The sequence below is a fragment of the Rousettus aegyptiacus genome, unplaced genomic scaffold (assembly GCF_014176215.1).
Source record: "Rousettus aegyptiacus isolate mRouAeg1 unplaced genomic scaffold, mRouAeg1.p scaffold_m13_p_2, whole genome shotgun sequence".
Classification (NCBI taxonomy): Eukaryota; Metazoa; Chordata; class Mammalia; order Chiroptera; family Pteropodidae; genus Rousettus; species Rousettus aegyptiacus.
Window position 1 is genome coordinate 36611097 of NW_023416295.1, and position 18239 is coordinate 36629335.

The 18239-nt window shown below is 30.0% G+C and overlaps 1 protein-coding gene and 1 pseudogene across 3 annotated transcripts in view; one reads left to right on the forward strand and one right to left on the reverse strand.

Annotated features, from left to right (window-relative positions):
• The window catches only part of CALCRL (calcitonin receptor like receptor), an 89390-nt gene that overhangs the window by 51911 nt on the left and 19240 nt on the right, over positions 1-18239 (forward strand). For all 3 annotated transcript variants that reach the window (XM_016150744.2, XM_016150664.2, XM_016150814.2), the window contains 5 exons: positions 1010-1102; positions 3290-3422; positions 5283-5393; positions 5491-5603; positions 7025-7116. In XM_016150744.2, coding sequence (XP_016006230.2) covers positions 1049-1102; positions 3290-3422; positions 5283-5393; positions 5491-5603; positions 7025-7116 — 503 coding nt within the window. In that variant the 5' untranslated portion in view covers positions 1010-1048. The remainder of the gene's footprint in view (positions 1-1009; positions 1103-3289; positions 3423-5282; positions 5394-5490; positions 5604-7024; positions 7117-18239) is intronic.
• On the reverse strand, positions 15105-15223 carry LOC118614758 (annotated as a pseudogene).

The following is an 18239-nucleotide window of genomic DNA, read 5'->3' on the forward strand; positions in this document are numbered from 1 at the left end:
TTCCTAACAAAGTTAAGTCTAAGTTAGTAGTTCATTGGCAAATATCTATTCATTGTAATTTTCTTATCTCCTTTGAAAAACATATTTTACACATTCAGATAAATATTATATTTTATGACTATACAAGGATCATTCATATCTCATAAAAATACTGTCAAAGTAGATTGCTTGTGGACCTGATAGGGAGTAGGCATTGTCACTTTATCCTAGCAATGTTTGTCTCTTAGAACATTAAGAAATTAAGGGTTTTATTTATATATATGTGTGTGTATATATACATATACACATATACACATATATATGGTACATATAAAAACCTTTTATATATGGTGACATTTTAGAGGTCATTTTTAACTAGCTCAGAATTATATCTATCATTAGAAATATTTAACAGAAATATTTTTATTTGGTACTGTCCATCTTCTGTAACCTAATTTTAATAATATAAATGACTTAGAGGGATTTTTTAAAATTTTCTGGTTAAAAAACAATTGAATTGTCAATGAATAATAATCTCTATTAAATTATAAGGCCATTTTAATTAAATATGGATATTAATTCTCAATAAATTGGTCCAAGAGTAATTTTCTTTTTAAATTATTGAAAACTCAGAAAATTAACAATAAGATTGATATTTACAAGAAATAAAAGTAAGCTTTATAGTAAATATGCTATCAAAATTTGTGCTTTTATATTCTTGTAAAACTATGATACTTTAATCATTTTATCCCAATTTTGGTAAAGAAAAAGTTAATAAAATGTTTCTAATTACTAAAAATATATGTACAAGTTTGCCTGTTTGCAATACTAGTTAAATTAAATTTAAATGTATTTAATTAAGTCCTAGCATCTTAAGTCATGATGTTCTTAGTTTTATAATACTTAAGATTATTAATCAAATCCTTAAAGCAAAATTATTGAGTAGTTTTAAAGAAATTTTTTCTTGAGAACCATGTATATTTATTTCATAAATGTTAATAAATCATATTTTTTTCATTTTCTATTGCAGTTTGGTTAATATTACATAGCAAATTTCACTTTGGCATTAATGATGGAGAAAAAGCGTATGCTGTATTTTTTGTTTCTCTTACCTTTTTTTATGGTAAGCATAAACTTTTCGAACTTATCTCTCTATGTATGAGTATTTCTATTTTAACTTCCAATATATCTAGTTGATAAAAGTGAGTCACAGCTAGCTAACATGCAGTTATTTGATGCATAAATTAAGTACATTTTTATATCCAATTAACATGATAATTTATTTCTTTTCAGTTTATATTTTAAGTTTTTTTATCCCTTAGCAAGTACTATGGTGGTGCAGTTGGGAAGGGGGATGTCAAAGTGAAGAAGGTAAAAATACAAATATGCAAGACATCAGAGGAAAGTAATTATCAGTGTTTAAAAAGAAATAGAATGGCTCTATAGTATAGTCATACATAGTAGATAAAATATTTTCAACCAGACTTGATTCTGAGTTAGAACTATTAAAAATGGAGATTTTTCTCCCATTCTGCCAATTGATTGACTTATATTGATTAAAAAGCAATTCAGAACCATGCACTAAATTTTAAATTAATTTCTTCACTTATTTATTCAAATAAGTATCAAGCGTCCATTTTCTGGCAGACACTGATGCTAAGTTTGAGGCAAGTGTACACATGAGCATGTGCACTCATGCACATCTCTGTACATCTGTTCAGGGGATGTTGGGCTGGAGGTGGAGACTAAGGATGACTAAAATCAATTGCTATACTGAAGGGGACATATATCTTATACATTTCATTTTTATTTACAGAAATATTTTGCTCATATTTTTCTGTCTTACATTGAAACTGTAACTGTCTCTTTTTATATGTAAGAGAAACTGAGAGAAGTAATCTCATCTAATTCTGTGCCAGCAAATAATTTTCCTGTGGTGTTTTCCAAGCAAACCTCACAAAGATTCAAAGAAACTCAAGAAAAATATAGAAAACCTAAACTGCAAAAAAGCAAGGCTACATTCCTGTCAGCATTTGTATTTGAAAACATTCTCAAATCCAGGAGTGGTTCAAATTCTACACTTCTTAGATGTTATCTTGGGTAAACAGACTAGAATTCAAGAAACAGGACTCCTGTTTCTTTAGCTCACACTCTCTGCTGAGTGTGCCAATGAGCTGTACCAGCCAACATTGGTTTTCAGCAGGTAATTCTGTAACAGATTACCAATCCAATGATTGTGAGTTAAGAAACTGTGATTATTTCCCAGACAGTGTGTAAATCTGTGTTTATTTAAGAATAAAAAATGATATTGATTTTATGCATTTCTATAAATTTTATGAGTAAGAGAAAAATATTGTTTTGATGTTAAATTTTATTTATTACTTGTGCAGCACAACTGCTGCATAAATCTCTATTAGGAAATTCAAACCAAGCAAAGAATGGAAGAGTTAATTTTAAATAGTGGTCAGTTGATGGTGAAACTTGAGTGGTGCCACACACTGAGGGAATATTATTATATAGATTATACCAAATTTAATTACCTGCTGGAGAACAGAAAACCAAGAATATGGAGACAAAATAAGAGTAGAAAGACAACTACTTATGGAAAATAGCCAATAGAAATAATGCAAAAATGAAGAAATAAAGTTGTAGAGAGACTTATGCATGCTTCACACTTATAAAATGGGGAAAATGTCATATAAAAGTGGAAGTGAAGTTTAAGATAGTGTTACTAAATCAGAAGAAAATAAATATGTATCTTGTATTTGATGTGCATATCAAAACCTTTATCACATGCACACAATAAAATTTCTATTTACCTACACCACAAATGAACTTGTTATTATTTTATCAAAATAAAATTATAACAATGGCAACAATTTTGAGCATTATCAGGTGCCAGATACTCCCCTCTGTTATTGTGATACTATTTTATCCCATTTACAACATGAAAGCAGAGGCTTATGGGTTGAATATCTTGCCTACATTCACAGAGCAGTTAAAAAAGCAGTGGTAGATTTTGAATATAGCTCAGTCTGCATTCCACAACACACATGTAGGGCCAGCCTCTATAGAGAGCCAAGCGTCGACTGTTTTCCCTACTCTGCTATTGGCAATGTCTTATTGGTTGCTTAAAATCAAACAAGATAGGGGATATTTACTGCGGAAACTGGGAAACACTACCAATCAGGGATTTTCCCCTTGAGCCAGGTGAGCAGGCAAGACATCGCCACACTATTTTCCGCTGTGACAGATTGCCTACAACAGACGTTTTCACAATTCTAAGTTTTATTTTTTTCTAATCCCTTAGATTCTTGTCATAGCAGAATTAGAGGAGAACCCTTATCACCAATATCAGTTGACTTTTACTAGAAATAAAATCATGACGGCTCAATATGAATGTTACCAGCAAATTGTCCACAACTCCATTCAACAAACCGAAGGTAAATGATTTTAATTTTAAATGCATTTGATTTATCTTTAAAAGAAAGCTACCCCATTGCATCATTATGAGTTTCTTTGGCCCATTTTTAAAAATGAGTTAGTTGCTAATTTTTTTGGTATATGAGCAGTTTTAATGATATATTTTGAAGACTTTTATGGCATAATTTATCTTTTTTATAAAATTCTAATAAAAATATGTGCAACAGGGATGTTTTTATAACACTTTTATGGTATAAATATTTAAAATATCAACTATATGTCTTAAATTAAATAAGTGACAGTTGATCTTCAGTTTATGTAATTCTATTTTTTTTAACAAGCTGCTCGATAGGAGTTTGCATAAAAAAACGACAAACACAATGTATTTTTGCATAAACTATACTTTGAAAAGTACATTTAGTAGCAGAGCTAGTGAAATATAACTGTTCTGTTCACATTAAGATTTAGCAAAAACAAAAAAACAAAAACAAAAACAGGAACTGCATTTAATCTGGAAATCCTCAAGACAGGGTTATGTTCGCAATATAAAATGCAAAATTTACAATAAAACAAAACAAAAGGTAAACAGTTTAAATATTTCTAAATTTTTAAACTATCAGTAGAAACAAAGATCTTAACATTTTAAGAAAATATTTGATAGTATAATATATAATGTTTATGTAAATAAAATGTTAAAAGTAGATTACTTGTAATTGTCAAAATGAACTTGCTTGTGAGAATAGTATTCGTTGAATACTATTAAGATTCAGCTTCTCACTTAATTCCATAAAAATCTGTTATTAGCTTAAAACTATTGAATTAAACCCTTCCAGATCATCTGGATATATGTAAAAGTAGGTTTCAAATATAATTGTTGAACAGTAGGAATAGTTGCATGAGGGTATCATAATTTTTTGACAAATTTAGGATCACTGCGTAATAGATTTTCTTACTAGAACTTTGTAATTTTGATTATTCTAGGAAGTCTTGCAATAAAAATCTATATTTTATTGTAGTGTTTCCCAAGTCTATTTGACCACAGAAACTTTTTACTGAAACACTACTCATGTCTCACTCTAATGCTATATAACACAGTTCAAAAAATTCTGGACCTTGCAATTTATTATATTGCCAGCGTTGTCACTAATCAGATGGAATCTTCTGGAGCAGTAAATTAAAAGGACTTGTTGGAGAAGATTTCTAAAATATCAGAAAATTTTTCTCTGATAGGCTACAAAATGTATTTTATTTAGTAATTTGTGGAATGAAGTTATTTAAATAAGTGTTTGAAAATCACAGGAAAGAAAGGAGACTATCTGAAGTTTTTTTTTTTTTTTTTTTAAATTAGAATTATTTAGATATTTAGGCTAATCCTTATTTAGGTCAATATGGTCCATGAGGGCCAGATTAATTCTGAGATTGCTGTGCAAGTCTGTTCAAATAAACATCAAATGCAACATTCAGCTAAACTTTTCATGCATTTTTCAGATATTTCTAAATTTAATTTAGGAACTAATTATTCTAATAATTATTTGGTGAAAAATTCAATTAACTGCTGTATAGTCATGCACCTCATAATGGCATTCTAGTCAACGATGACCTGCATATATGAAGGTGTTATATCATGTAGCCTAGGGGTGTAGAAGGCTATATCATCTAGGTTTGTGTAAGTACTCTATGATGCTGGCACAAGACAAAATCACCTAACAATGCATCTCTCAGAACGTATCTTCATTGTTAAGCAATGCATGACTGGATTTTATATAATGTCTTTATTTTCAGTAGATAGTCTTTATTCCATGTCAGTGTGAACACATGAGTTTTTTTCTTCATGTATACCTAGAAGGAGTTAGCATCCTTAATTTTTTCTCTCCCCTAAGGCATTTACTGCAACAGAACCTGGGATGGCTGGCTGTGCTGGAATGATGTGCCAGCAGGTACAGAATCAATGCAGCATTGTCCTGATTACTTTAAGGACTTTGATCCTACAGGTAATAGCAGAAATTTACATATAATCACCTTTACATCTATTTAATAAACCTTAGAGTAACTAAATTACTGTTCTTTTTTTCCTTTTTAATTTTAAAGAAAAAGTTACAAAGATTTGTGACCAAAATGGAAACTGGTTTAGACATCCAGACAGCAACAAAACATGGACAAATTACACTCAGTGTAATGTTGACATTGAGGAGAAAATGCAGGTACTTAATAATTATAATTGAAATTTAATTTACACTATTTTAAAAGTTAGTTACCATTATTGGAGAAATTTTAGCTAGTGTTCCATTCTATTGTAAAGCCTTCTCATAATATACTTTGAGAAGAACAGTAAGCGAAATATCTTTGTAGAAATAATTATTATTGATTTTGTTGTTACACTGATGAAGTAATTCTGCTAGGTAATACTGTATTTACAAGCCAATGTCTCAGTACTGGAGTTCCAAATTTTCTACAGGGAAAAAAAAGCCACACACTTTAGAATTGTAAGAAAAAGGAAAATTTTTATTCATGGTGGACTTTCTAGAATTATGTTCAGGAAGTGTGCTCAAGTATACAAGAGTAAGACTAGTAGAGTTAAAACAGTTTTTATCTGTCCCTCAGCAGAAGGCTTTCATTCTGACTGGCTATTAGGTCACCCTTACTTGAAAGTCATGGTTACATTAAGTCAAGGTTAGTCACAAGTTGTCATAACCATAAATCTTTAATAGAAAATGCCTACATATATTTGCATTTGTCTATATAGAGGCAGTTTGTCATAGTGATTAAAACTGACTCCTGATATGATTTCATGTTTCTGTCCCTTACCAGCTATGTGACCTTAAGCAAGCCATAAATCCCTCGTGTATAAAATCAGGACCCAATAAACCCACCCTCAGGATTTTCATAAGTATTGACTTAATACAAGGAAAATACTCAGAAAACTCATGAGCATATAGCAAGCACTTGATAACTGTCAGCTATCATTATAATTATAAACCATATATTTTTTGGTTATTCCGAGTAGGGTTTGAAAAGAATGAAAAAATAAGCATTAAATGATAAATTACAAATAAAATATAGACAAATAAAAATCATTAAGAAAAAGTCAAAATAGGATAAAGTCAGAATATGTTTATACAGATTATAGGCTCTTATAAATTACTATATTGAGATTTGCCTCAGAGCCTCACATTTGTCAAAGGAAAAAGAGAACCCCAGTGAGAAAGAAAGCCTTATCTGGCATATAAGTAAACAACAATATGAAAATCATGAAATAGCATTTGATTTAAGGTGCACAAATTAAGAGTGAAAATTGTTAATGTCCTCCAAAATATAAAATTCTGGTTTCGTATGTTATACAACCTAGGTCAATCAAATTATTCCTTTATATAGTTAATATGTGAGTGCTAATTTCTTAAATAATAAAGGCATACAATTGATAAATTTGGTTGTTCTCGAATAAATTTGCATAGATATTCTTCATTCCAGATGTATTCAGGCATGTATTGGTTGGCAAGCTAAATGATAAGGCTAATAGATCATGTCTTAAAATATATAATTTATTCTATTGAATTGAATCTTCTACACTTGTAGTATTATAATATTGATATGAGCTTTAATTTTTTATTCATATAAATTATAGACTGCACATAATTTGTTTTACCTGGCTATAATTGGACATGGATTATCTCTTGCATCACTGCTTATCTCACTTGGCATATTCTTTTATTTCAAGTAAGTACATAGAAAATATTTTTTAAATTTACCATTGTCTTTGGTGAATGTAGTGTCATGTGTGTGTTTATATTATCAGCTGATAAAATATGTGAAATATAGATTTATAATGTTTAAAATAAATTGAATATTTAAAATAATTTGAAATATGCTAACCACATTTTGACTTTGTAAAATACTTAGAGAGGAGATTGATGATATATCTTAAGCCCAACTTTACAAAATTAGTAGACATATAAGAATGAAGTCTTGTTGCAAGAAGGGAGCCAAAATCAAGATGGAAACCTGTATTTGCTTTGGAAACACTGTCAAATATTATACACCTTCTTAATTTAATTTTTAACTTCTTGGTCAGTTTTAGTATCAGTATACATTGTACATGATAAGAATTGGTATTTTGTGTGAATGATAGCAATGGCATCTAATATATATATAACAATAATAATCTCAATATATTATGGCTAGGTTAGTTTTGCTGGTTAGATGTTGTCATTATTAAAATGGTTAAATTATACCTTGAATTTTACTTGAAATTACAATTCCTTTTTTGGGAAGAGGGAGAGTTAGCTCCAATTTCTTGATTCAATGAATACTTTTTTTTTTAATTGATAGGAAAGTAAATTCCAAAACCTTCATATATTATTTTATGCATTATCATGGTTTTTATAATTTTGATCACCACCAATAATTATATAATACAATGTGAAGAACAATTAGTTACATTTCCTTGAACCTGTATCACCGTTGCTTTCTTCCCCTTCTTCTTCCTCTTCTTCATTTCTCCTCCTCCCCCTCCCTCTTTTTCTCCCTCCTCTTCTCCTTCTCCTTCCTACCAAAAATCATCTTCGACCATTATTAACTTCAGAACCAAACAGAGTAATAGCACATCAAAACAATTTAAATCAAGAAATTATCAGGCAGTTCAATGTTAGGTACGTATGTAACTGGAACACCAGCTTTGGCTCATATTCCCTCAAATATTCAGAGTTCATCAAATAATATACGAACCAACAAACTGATATCTCTTATGTTCAGAATTGTGGGATTTAGAGATTGTATGAGAATTACTACTTTTTGGAAACCTACACCTTCTTAAGAATCTCCAACATTAGTTGTTTTGCAGATTCCACATGGGTACTTTTTAATGGCACTTTTTATGTATGGTATTATCTAGGGTTAGAAAGTGATTTTAAAGTGATTAAAAACTGCACTCTGAATAAAGTTAATTAAACAATTGTGTACATTTTTAAATGCAACATATTTTCATTAGTCAATTCTGTAAAAAGGGATCAAAATAAGTTGAAAATTTTTATCCTAAAATATGAAAAACAATCCTTAAAGATAAATTTACTATATTATATTTGACAAGTTACAAATAGTTATTGCTGAAAACAAACTGCCAGTTCTCAGTCATTGCTTTTATAATTAATTATGTTCTATCAGTCATTTCTATTTATTTTATTAAAACGTCACACCTATGCTTTTGAAAATACTCAGCTTATACAAGATTTTTGAAGTGAAAATTATCTTTGGAATAGGAAAAACTTTATTAAGATTGTTTAATAGATTAAAAATATCTGTTTTAAAAATGGAAAATTATTTAAATATTGTCACTTTAGAAAATAATTTAAGTCCTCAGGTCCAGTGATATATTATTTATGCTAGTTAATAAAAATTAAACAATGTTGCTGATGCTAAGAAACTTATTGGTAAAATATGGCAGTAAAACCGGGTTAATATTTAACTTAGCAAATTTTAAGGCACAAAATAAAATTAAAATTACAAATTCTCTCTTAGTATAATAAAATGACCAAACAGTTTAAGAAAGATATAGTTCATTTTTTTCCTTATTCCTGAAAATAAAATGTTTACAATTTAAAAATACAAAGTATCTAAATTTGAAAATATGACTCTCTTGGCTCTTAGAACTAAATTGATGCAACCAATTGCCCTAAAAATCTATGTAGTATGTTAGAACTCAGATTTTTTAGTTCATGAAAAATTACGCATCTACTACACATATAAACAAACTTAGAGAACTGATTTGTGTAACTAATATTAGCTAAGATTTTTTTACCATGAAGACTTTCACAACTATCACTGAATATAAAGTAGACCAGCCTCTACCCTAAAGCCATAAACAAAAAATCATGAGTTATTTAAGACTTCTTACAAATGTCTTGGAAAATGTTATAAGTTTTAAATATTTCTAATCTCAGAGAAAAAAAATTTTTCTAATTCTATTTCATATGTATGTTTTTACAGTTTTAATTGTAAAGTGCTAATTATTTTAACTATTTTTATAAGTTAGCATTATAAAATGGATACTTTTGTTGTCACTATAGAGTTTTAAAACAACTGTTTAATTGGCTAAATAATATTTTTTTAGTAAGTTGACAAAAGTTTATTAAATCGTTCCTCTATTTTTGAGCATTAACACTGCTTAAAATGTTTCCTATTAATATAAAACACTGCAGTGGACATTTTCAGACATACTTTTCCCTATATTTCACACTATTGTTTTTAGGCCACATTCCCAGAGACATGGGATATCTTGGTCAAAGGATATATATCTTTTTATGGCTCTTGAAATACATCATCTCAAAAGTATCTCAAAATTAACATATTCGTAACAAATTAAGACCATCTACTTCATCCTAACAGAAACCAATTTCTCTTCCAGAGTGACCCATCTTTACAAATAATTCCACCAGCAATCTAGTTGCATTAGCCAGACATTTAGGAGTAATCTGTGACATCTTCTCAGTTTTCTCCCTTATTATTCTTTTCTCATACCCTGTGGATTTAATTTCTTAATATCCCTCCAATCTATTCAGCTTGTTTCATCTTGACTGCCACCACTGCCAGTCTTGTCTTACCCAGCCTCAATAAGTCTACTTTCATCATCTTCATTCAACTCTAAACAATGTAGCCAGAATGTTTTCAAAGATTTAGATTAAATATAGATCTGATTTTGTCATCCTTTGCTTTAAAGATTTTAAACTTCCTATTGTGATTTATTTAAAAAACAAAACCATCAACATACCCTATAATTGAATATTCTGCCTATTCTCTCCCACTTCTTAAGCTCATTAAATGTAGTCATCTTTCAGATCCAAATTTTAGCATCATTTTCTCAGGTATATCTTCTTGAACTTTCTATTGCAGTATTTCTGAAACAGCAACTAGTTGCAGTAGACATGAAGTTAGACCACCATCTCTGCAGATTTAAAACTAATACAGCTAAGATGCTTCAGATAAAACAATCATTTATTTTGCATGTAGTAACCCAAACTATTCAAACATATTAAATTTCTGAAGGGTATGAAGCTAAGAAGTATAGCAATTGTATCTCATGCCAAAATTAGTAGTCAAAAAGAGAAAAATAGTCTCCTAGAATTCCAAGCTCTATTGAACCAAACAAATCTGAATTTAGCAAGGATATAAATACAGTCCTGAACTAATTCCATAAAGTCAAATGTAAAATTAACAAAGTTTCTTCATGAGTCTCTGATTAATTAAACAAATGCTTTCTGTGAACTAAGGCAATAGTAAGACTGCCAAGTGAAAACAATGCTACTAGGCAGTATATACAAATAAATATAAAGTATTCAATTCCAAATCTCTGATCAGGCCAGTCATTCACCCTGTCCACTATCGAGTGACTTCGTAAGAGGAAAAGGGGGGATATCATAAAAATCAGTATATCAGGATAGTAAAGAAATTAAAGAAAATAATGTTCACTGATCAGGGAATCAAGGTACCAAGAATGTTAAGCTAAAGGGGACATAATAGATGACTTCCACAATCCAAATGATTATAATTGGAAAAAGAATTTGTGTAACATAAAGAGAAAATACATCTGGCTTAATTAAGAAAAATAAAAGACTCTCACAGCTAAACAAAATAGAATGAACTACCAATTGACCAATTGACCTTCTTATCACTCAAGATTTTCAGACAGAAATTAGATGTCAACCTATCAGGAATGTGGAAATGGGTGATCCTTATACTGGGTTTACAGCTGGATCTAATGACCTATAATGCTATTGCCAAGCCCAAACCTATGAATGAGCAGTAATTTAATAAAGACAAATATACTGAAAGAATTCTTTAAAGTCAAAATGCATAATTTTAATTATCAGTTAAGTTAGCATTTGTGAAAGTATCTTACAAGCTAAAAGCAATCTGCACAGATAAACTGTATTTATTATTGATTAAGAATTGAAAGGTAATCTTGTTCAATATTTTTATAACTTCATTTATATTATATTTAAAAGAAAAAATACTCAACCAACACTCACGAGAAAATATAATATCTAATTGAAGGCTTAACATTTTAAATTTCAGAATTTATTTTCTCTATGAAAAAATACTTTTTAAAAATTGACATCATACATATATGCATACTAAGTACTTTAGTTTTAAAGATACACTCTACAGACTCACATCTCATTTTAAAAGAAGGGCTAAAAAATTGATTTCCCCAAATATTGTCAGGTTTCACATAGAAATAGTCCTGTTTTTGTTTTTTGTTTTTTCAGAACAAAAGCAGTTTTGGAAAAAACTAAGAGCACTGTACACAATAAATGCATGTATCTGTTTGCTAAATTCCATGCTTTAAAAAAGATGTGAAGCATGCATGGTACATGGACAAAACCTTGTTAAAGCAAATGAGCTCTTGTCAATATACAGAATTTGGTTCTTGGCCTCTACACAAGAGAAAAACTTAAAGTTTTCAAATAATTACATGGATTGTTGTTTTTAAATAACTTGCCCAGAGTCATATTGTTTGTAGAGCTACAAAGCACTATGGAAAGACAAAGGAAATCAAATTGGAAGGTTTCTCGAGTGATAATCTCATTGAAATATGTTGACGAATGGTTAGAATTTCAATAGGTAGATATTATAAACCATAGTAAATGAAGAAATTATCCAGCCCAATACCTAATTTTATGTATGTTCTATGTGGTTAATTAAGTGATTCAGGGCTTACTCCTGATCTGTGTTCTCTCTGTTTGGCTTAGTGATTAGTGATTTTATTGGACTTTGTCTTTTTTTTTTTTTGGTTTAAAAATGAAAATTTAAACAGAAAGAGGTAAAGCTACAAATTAATTTTTCTCTCTTATTACACATTCTCAGGCTTTAAGTAAAACATGAGAAACCCTCTTCAACTAAGACCTCGGTAGAGCACTAAGTATTTCCTTTTATATGTCTAGACAGTCTTCAATTTAGGAGAGGAGTGGTTGAGAGTATATTCTCTAAACAGGCACATCAGCTCTCAGATCCCACCTTTGTCACCTGCTGCAATACATGGAACTAGTTTTTTCATTTCTTAATCCTCAAGTTCACATCTTTAAAATTCAGATACAACTAGTATCTATATCATAGATTTGATATAAGGGCCAAGATAGTATATCTGCAGCTTTAAATATTGTCTAGTTTAGAAAACATTGTCTACTATTAACATAGTTATCGCTCTTCCTAATTAATTAGTCCATTAAAAGATTTTAGTAAATATTTAGCCCTGATAGACATCTTATACTAGTGGACTCTTTAAAAAAAAAATTAAAGAACATAATTTCCACTTTAGTATGTACCACATTTATAAATTGTTATAATGTTCATTTTGTTAATTGAGGATCATTTATCCATCCTAATAAAACCCAAGAATTATACAATAGTTAATTTGGGGTATGGTTTGTTATTTTTTTATTTAGAGAGAGAGAGAGAAAAAAAAGTCTACTGCTCATCCATGCTTTAAATTAGAAATAGAGAACATGAAACAGTATTTACCAACAGCACTTCAGTTTTACATTAGAGCCAATTAAAGGGTGGGAGATAGAAATGGAACTGAAAGGGAGAGGAAGAGAAAGAGGCAGAACTGGGATTTGCCAGCCCTGAGAGGCAGTGACTCTTGCTCCTAACAATCCTTGGAAAAATAAAGCAGAACCTTTTAGATAAAAAAACATAACTTTATTGGAATTAGTCATAAATCATGTTTTCATTGTTTAAAATCTGAGAGCATAGCAAATCTTGCTCTTACTTTCCACCCAAACAATGGGCTCCATCTTCTTGCACATAAAAGAGCACATAGAACATCTGATTTGTATGAGGAATGTGGTTTTTTTAAAACATCTATATTTGGTGACATTTCAGAAACTAATTCCAAACAATTTTAAAGCCATATTTAGAACTATCTAGACAATAATATCACTTCCATGTAGTCAGAATAAGGTCCTAAGTAAAATTCAGAAAAAAAAAAAAAATCCATCCAGTTGGTAGGCCAAAGTTTTCTCAATTTAATAATCCTCTAATACTTATATTTTTGCTTTTCAGGACAAGTGACACAAATTTTCACCTTTTTTTCTAAGATCGTATCTGAATATATTCAATCAATATTGTGAACTTCTATATCATTTCCAGTTTCTTCACATATCTCTTGAATTAGAACAATTATAGTTTTCCCCATCTACCCTTCTCCTCCCTACTACCCTTCATTAAGCTATAATTTTTCTCATAAAATCTATTCATGATTCAATCTTTAAATCCATTTCAAATTAAAGCTAGCCATTTAAAGAAATTCTGCATTGAGACATAGAGAACAAAGAATACTGTAGAAATCATTCCTTGATGTACCTGTTTTTGGCAAATCAGAACTTTCACTTAAGTTTTTTAAAATCTGGGAAATCTGCACTGTCAGAGGTTTGATAATGGCTAAGTTTAGAAATAGTTATCTAGGAGTCCCTGAATAACATATTTCTACTGAACCAGGTTCAGTCTTGCTTTTTCAAGTCTTGTGGTACATTTCATTCACTATAAGTTTACAGTTCTGTTTGTAAGCATTATAGTTCGGAGATATATCCTATTTCGTTGTACGTATCCCAGGCTCCTTCCAACTTAACATTGGGTACAATATAATTAACTATAGTTTTTCATATAATGTTTTCTTAGACTATATTCATTAGGCTTATTTCTAAATTAATGAATCTTAATATGTTTAAAAATTTATTCCCTTCAAACTGAATGTGTTGAGAGCTGAAAACATTCCTATTCAGTAATATGAGTCTTGGTTGGAAAACTTTTTAAATACGCCCACTGTAATTATGTAATGAAAGCACTGCATTTCCACATTAGAGTATCAGATTTGAATAATGACAGAGTGGTGCAAGAAGTAATGGATTTACTCTAGCAACAACAAGTTTTGCTAAAATGTAATTGCTATTATTGGTTTATGAAGAAGATCATATGTATGGAAATTTGAAGCAAATATCTAAATTAAAGAATTCAGAATGATTTTAAACATAAATTTATTATTAAAGCTATCGATATGTTAAAGATCACATATTTCTGTTATTATTTTTGATAAATATGAAACTTCTATATGTTTTTTTATCTATTTTGCTTGAGCAAGTTGAAACATAAGAGCTATTTAAGCATGAAATTTGAATGGATTAAAACCTTGTAATTTAAAATAGAGAACATAAATAATGTAACAGTTTTTTCTCCCCAATATATAAGAATATATATTGCAATCTGGTGTTCCACTCTTGTAGACAGTTTATTTTCCTAGACATTACCCAAAGGCATGACCATATACAAGGAGAAAGTCAAAGTAAACCTTGCCAACTATAACAGCTTTTTAGTAATTAGGAAAAAATAAAAATGAAGAATGATTGGATATTATGCTGTTAACAATTGCTGACGGAACATTAAGGTGTAACACAAAAGAGTGTGAGCTTCAGAATCAAAAAGTCATTCAGGAAATTTCGTGGAGTTTTCCTTTATGCTCTATTCATGTTATCTGCCCCCTTTTTCCCCTCAAAAACTTTAAGCTTTAAACTTTTTTTTTTTAAACTTTGACTTGATTGTTCTGTGCTCGGAGTGCTTTTTCTCTCTTTACTTCTCTGTTTCAGTTATATTTTGAATCTTTCTCTCACTCTGGCTATGGTCTTTATCTATTTCTCAATCTTTTTTTTTTTTTTAAATGCCTACAGCACCTGGTTTTCCTAAGTAGTCTCCCATCCAAGTACTAACCAGGCTCGACCCTGCTTAGCTTCCAAGATCAGACGATATCAGGCATGTTCAGGGTGGCATGGCCATAGACTCTATTTCTCAATCTTATTTTAATCTATAAAATCATATAACACTATCTGGAATTACATTATATAATTGACATGTCTATTTACTCTCCACTGTCACGAGTAACATGAGATCAGGATCTTGTTCTGTGTTATTCACAACTATTTTCCCAGTGTCTAGAAACAGTGCATTATTTATTACCTATTCATCAATAAATAGTTACAAGCAACTAAATGAATATTATAAGATACAAAAGTCTTATTACTTTCTTAAAAACTTCAACAGTCAAATTGAGTAGATCACTTAATAAGACTGTGACCTTGAGCAATCCACCTCAATTTTATTAAAGGATAACAATACTTTGAAGGTGTTTTTAAATGAGATAATGAACATAAAGTCTTATCTCTGTGCCTAGGATATTCTAAGGACCGAATAAATAGTGGCTGCTATTATTATGAATTTTATCTCTAAAAGGGTATTATTGGACTACAAGAATCCAAGCATTCAAAAAGCCTGACTGTTTCTTCTCTTGGTTTCCTGCCTGTTAGGAGATGAGAGATTTGCACTGGGGCAGTTCATACATGAGAGAAAACCAGTTGGCCACCCAAAATGAGCATATCTGTTCCTTATGCAACCTATACTTTTTTTCTATATTAAATGAGTAGCCCTGAAAGACAGAAGCAGGGGAGGAAGGAGCATGATGGAACAGAACAACCATTTCCTCTCCAGAGAGACTTTCATTGTGTATCTTAGTTTAAACACTTGTACTTTTTCTAATCTGGCCAAATGGATCAGCAGCCTTCAAAAGAGAACTATTGATGTAGGTTATTTACTCTTTGTATCATACATAACCAGGTGATCCCATCAACTCAAGTTTCCATCCAGTAGACAAAAGATACCCATACTACTCATGTCAAGTCTAATGGGAAACAAAGGCAAGTAATTTATCCATACTATGGCAGAACTTTGAATATAAAACAGCATAAACTTGAGGTCATAATAATAATAGAAGAGGTAATTTGGAGACAACTCTGGGAAGGATGAAATTCCTTGGGAAGTTAAAGTTGCTTAATCTATTACCCTTCATCATATGGAAACAGTTTTTCTAATATTAAATTCTTGTGTTTTATAACAAAAGATAACAATTGACTGTTTCTTTGCATTACTTAAAACATGGGCAGTTTTATATCACTGAAGCGAACTATGATGCTATTTTATTATTTGTGAAAATAAACCATTAGAGAACTTAATTAAAATCAGCCACATGATAATTATGTTAAAAAATAATAGTTAACTGAGTGTTCACTATATGTTAGATATTATACTATGCAATATGATTTATCTTATTTAAACTTACAGCCAAATCCATGAAGTAATATTGTTCTCCCTATACTATAGGTGAGAAAAGTGAGGATTAGAGTTTTTAAATAACTTTCCCAAAGTCATGCTGTTTGTAGGTAGCATAGTCCAGATTCACTTTCAAGTCAGGTTTCAAAACCCACTCCGAGTTACATGTACTGATTGATATTAACTTCTATTTGCTCCAAAGTAGAATCAAAAGACATAGTTACATTATGCATGAAGTGTAATGATTTTGTTGACACATTTACACCAACTGCCTCTATAGCTCTGCTTGTCAAAATTACATATTGAAATAATGTTCAAAAATAATTATATATAGAGAATACGAAATGGAAACTATCCAGACCCACTAAACACCTTTTCTGTTCTGTGGTTCTGCTAGGATAGAAAGGGATTAGAACATTTAAAGAAAGAAGAGTTCTTTTGTAAAACATCCTTTAAACCTATAAACAATTTTAAAAATATTTTAAGTAAAATAAGCACATTTAAAATTTTAAAGCAGGTAACATTGGTTGTAGGTGAACGTTTAAAAAATATTCAAATATTTTTAGGGGTTTTTTTTTCAGTGCATTTTCCATGTGTTTTTGTTTTCATTTACGAGTTGATTTTATTTGTACAAATGTACTTATATGTCTCAATGAATATGTTTAGAAGAAAACAACATACATCACTAGAAAAACCTGAGCTATTTTTACTACTACACATTGATAGAAAGCATATGTCAAAGAGCATCTGTCTGCATTTAAGTTGCACAGAACCTGGAGGGAAAAAATGGAAGAAACTAAAGCAATAACAATAAGCTAATTCTGTAAATAGTAGGACATATTTACACAACACAAAGTTAAATGATTTGGCAATAGTCTACTTTGTTACAACAATATGGACAGCTAACCTGAATACCACAGTTTCCAAAGCAGCAGTATTTGGTTTGAGTTACACAGGGCAAATTACTTAGGTTGACCATGTTATTTGGATACTTTTGCAAAACAATTGAAATATGCTTTATGTCTCTGTATTGAAATGATTTTATGTGAGCTCTTAAGTATTTGTTTGGTTTTGATGGCCAATATTTCATTTATAATAAGGTTTTATTCTATCATTCAAAATTTTGCCCATGATATGGCATTGTTTATATCTAACTGAGGGAAATGCAGTATATACTTTAATCACATAGCAGGAGAATTAGAAGTCATTTTTTGTGTGTGACACAATAATCATATCTTTAGAAGAGAATAGATATCAGCAGCTCATTTTTAAGTCTTTAACTTTCAAGCCAGACCAAAGTAGAGGAGCAGAGTCATCAGAAAAGAGGGAATTCTGAAAGAAAAAGAAATAGAAACCATCAAATAGAAGAGAAGGGAGTTTGAGTGTACGCAAGAAAATTAAAAATTATTTTTCTACTAGCTACAGGAAGCATTTTATTTTACTTATTTTCAATTTTCACATGTCAATATTATATCAACAATTATAAATGCTGTTTGTTTTATGTTCTTCAGTTCATTTTTCAGCTCTTCTATCATGAATTGCTTTTTTTGAAACCTTCTTTAAGTTTTTCCTCCATTCCAGCTTACTCTTTACAAATATTTCCGATTTGTTGTTTAAGCAAATCCTTCCCCATTTGGTCATAATTTGAAAACTATGAAATTTTATTGGATATAGATATATACATAAATATATAT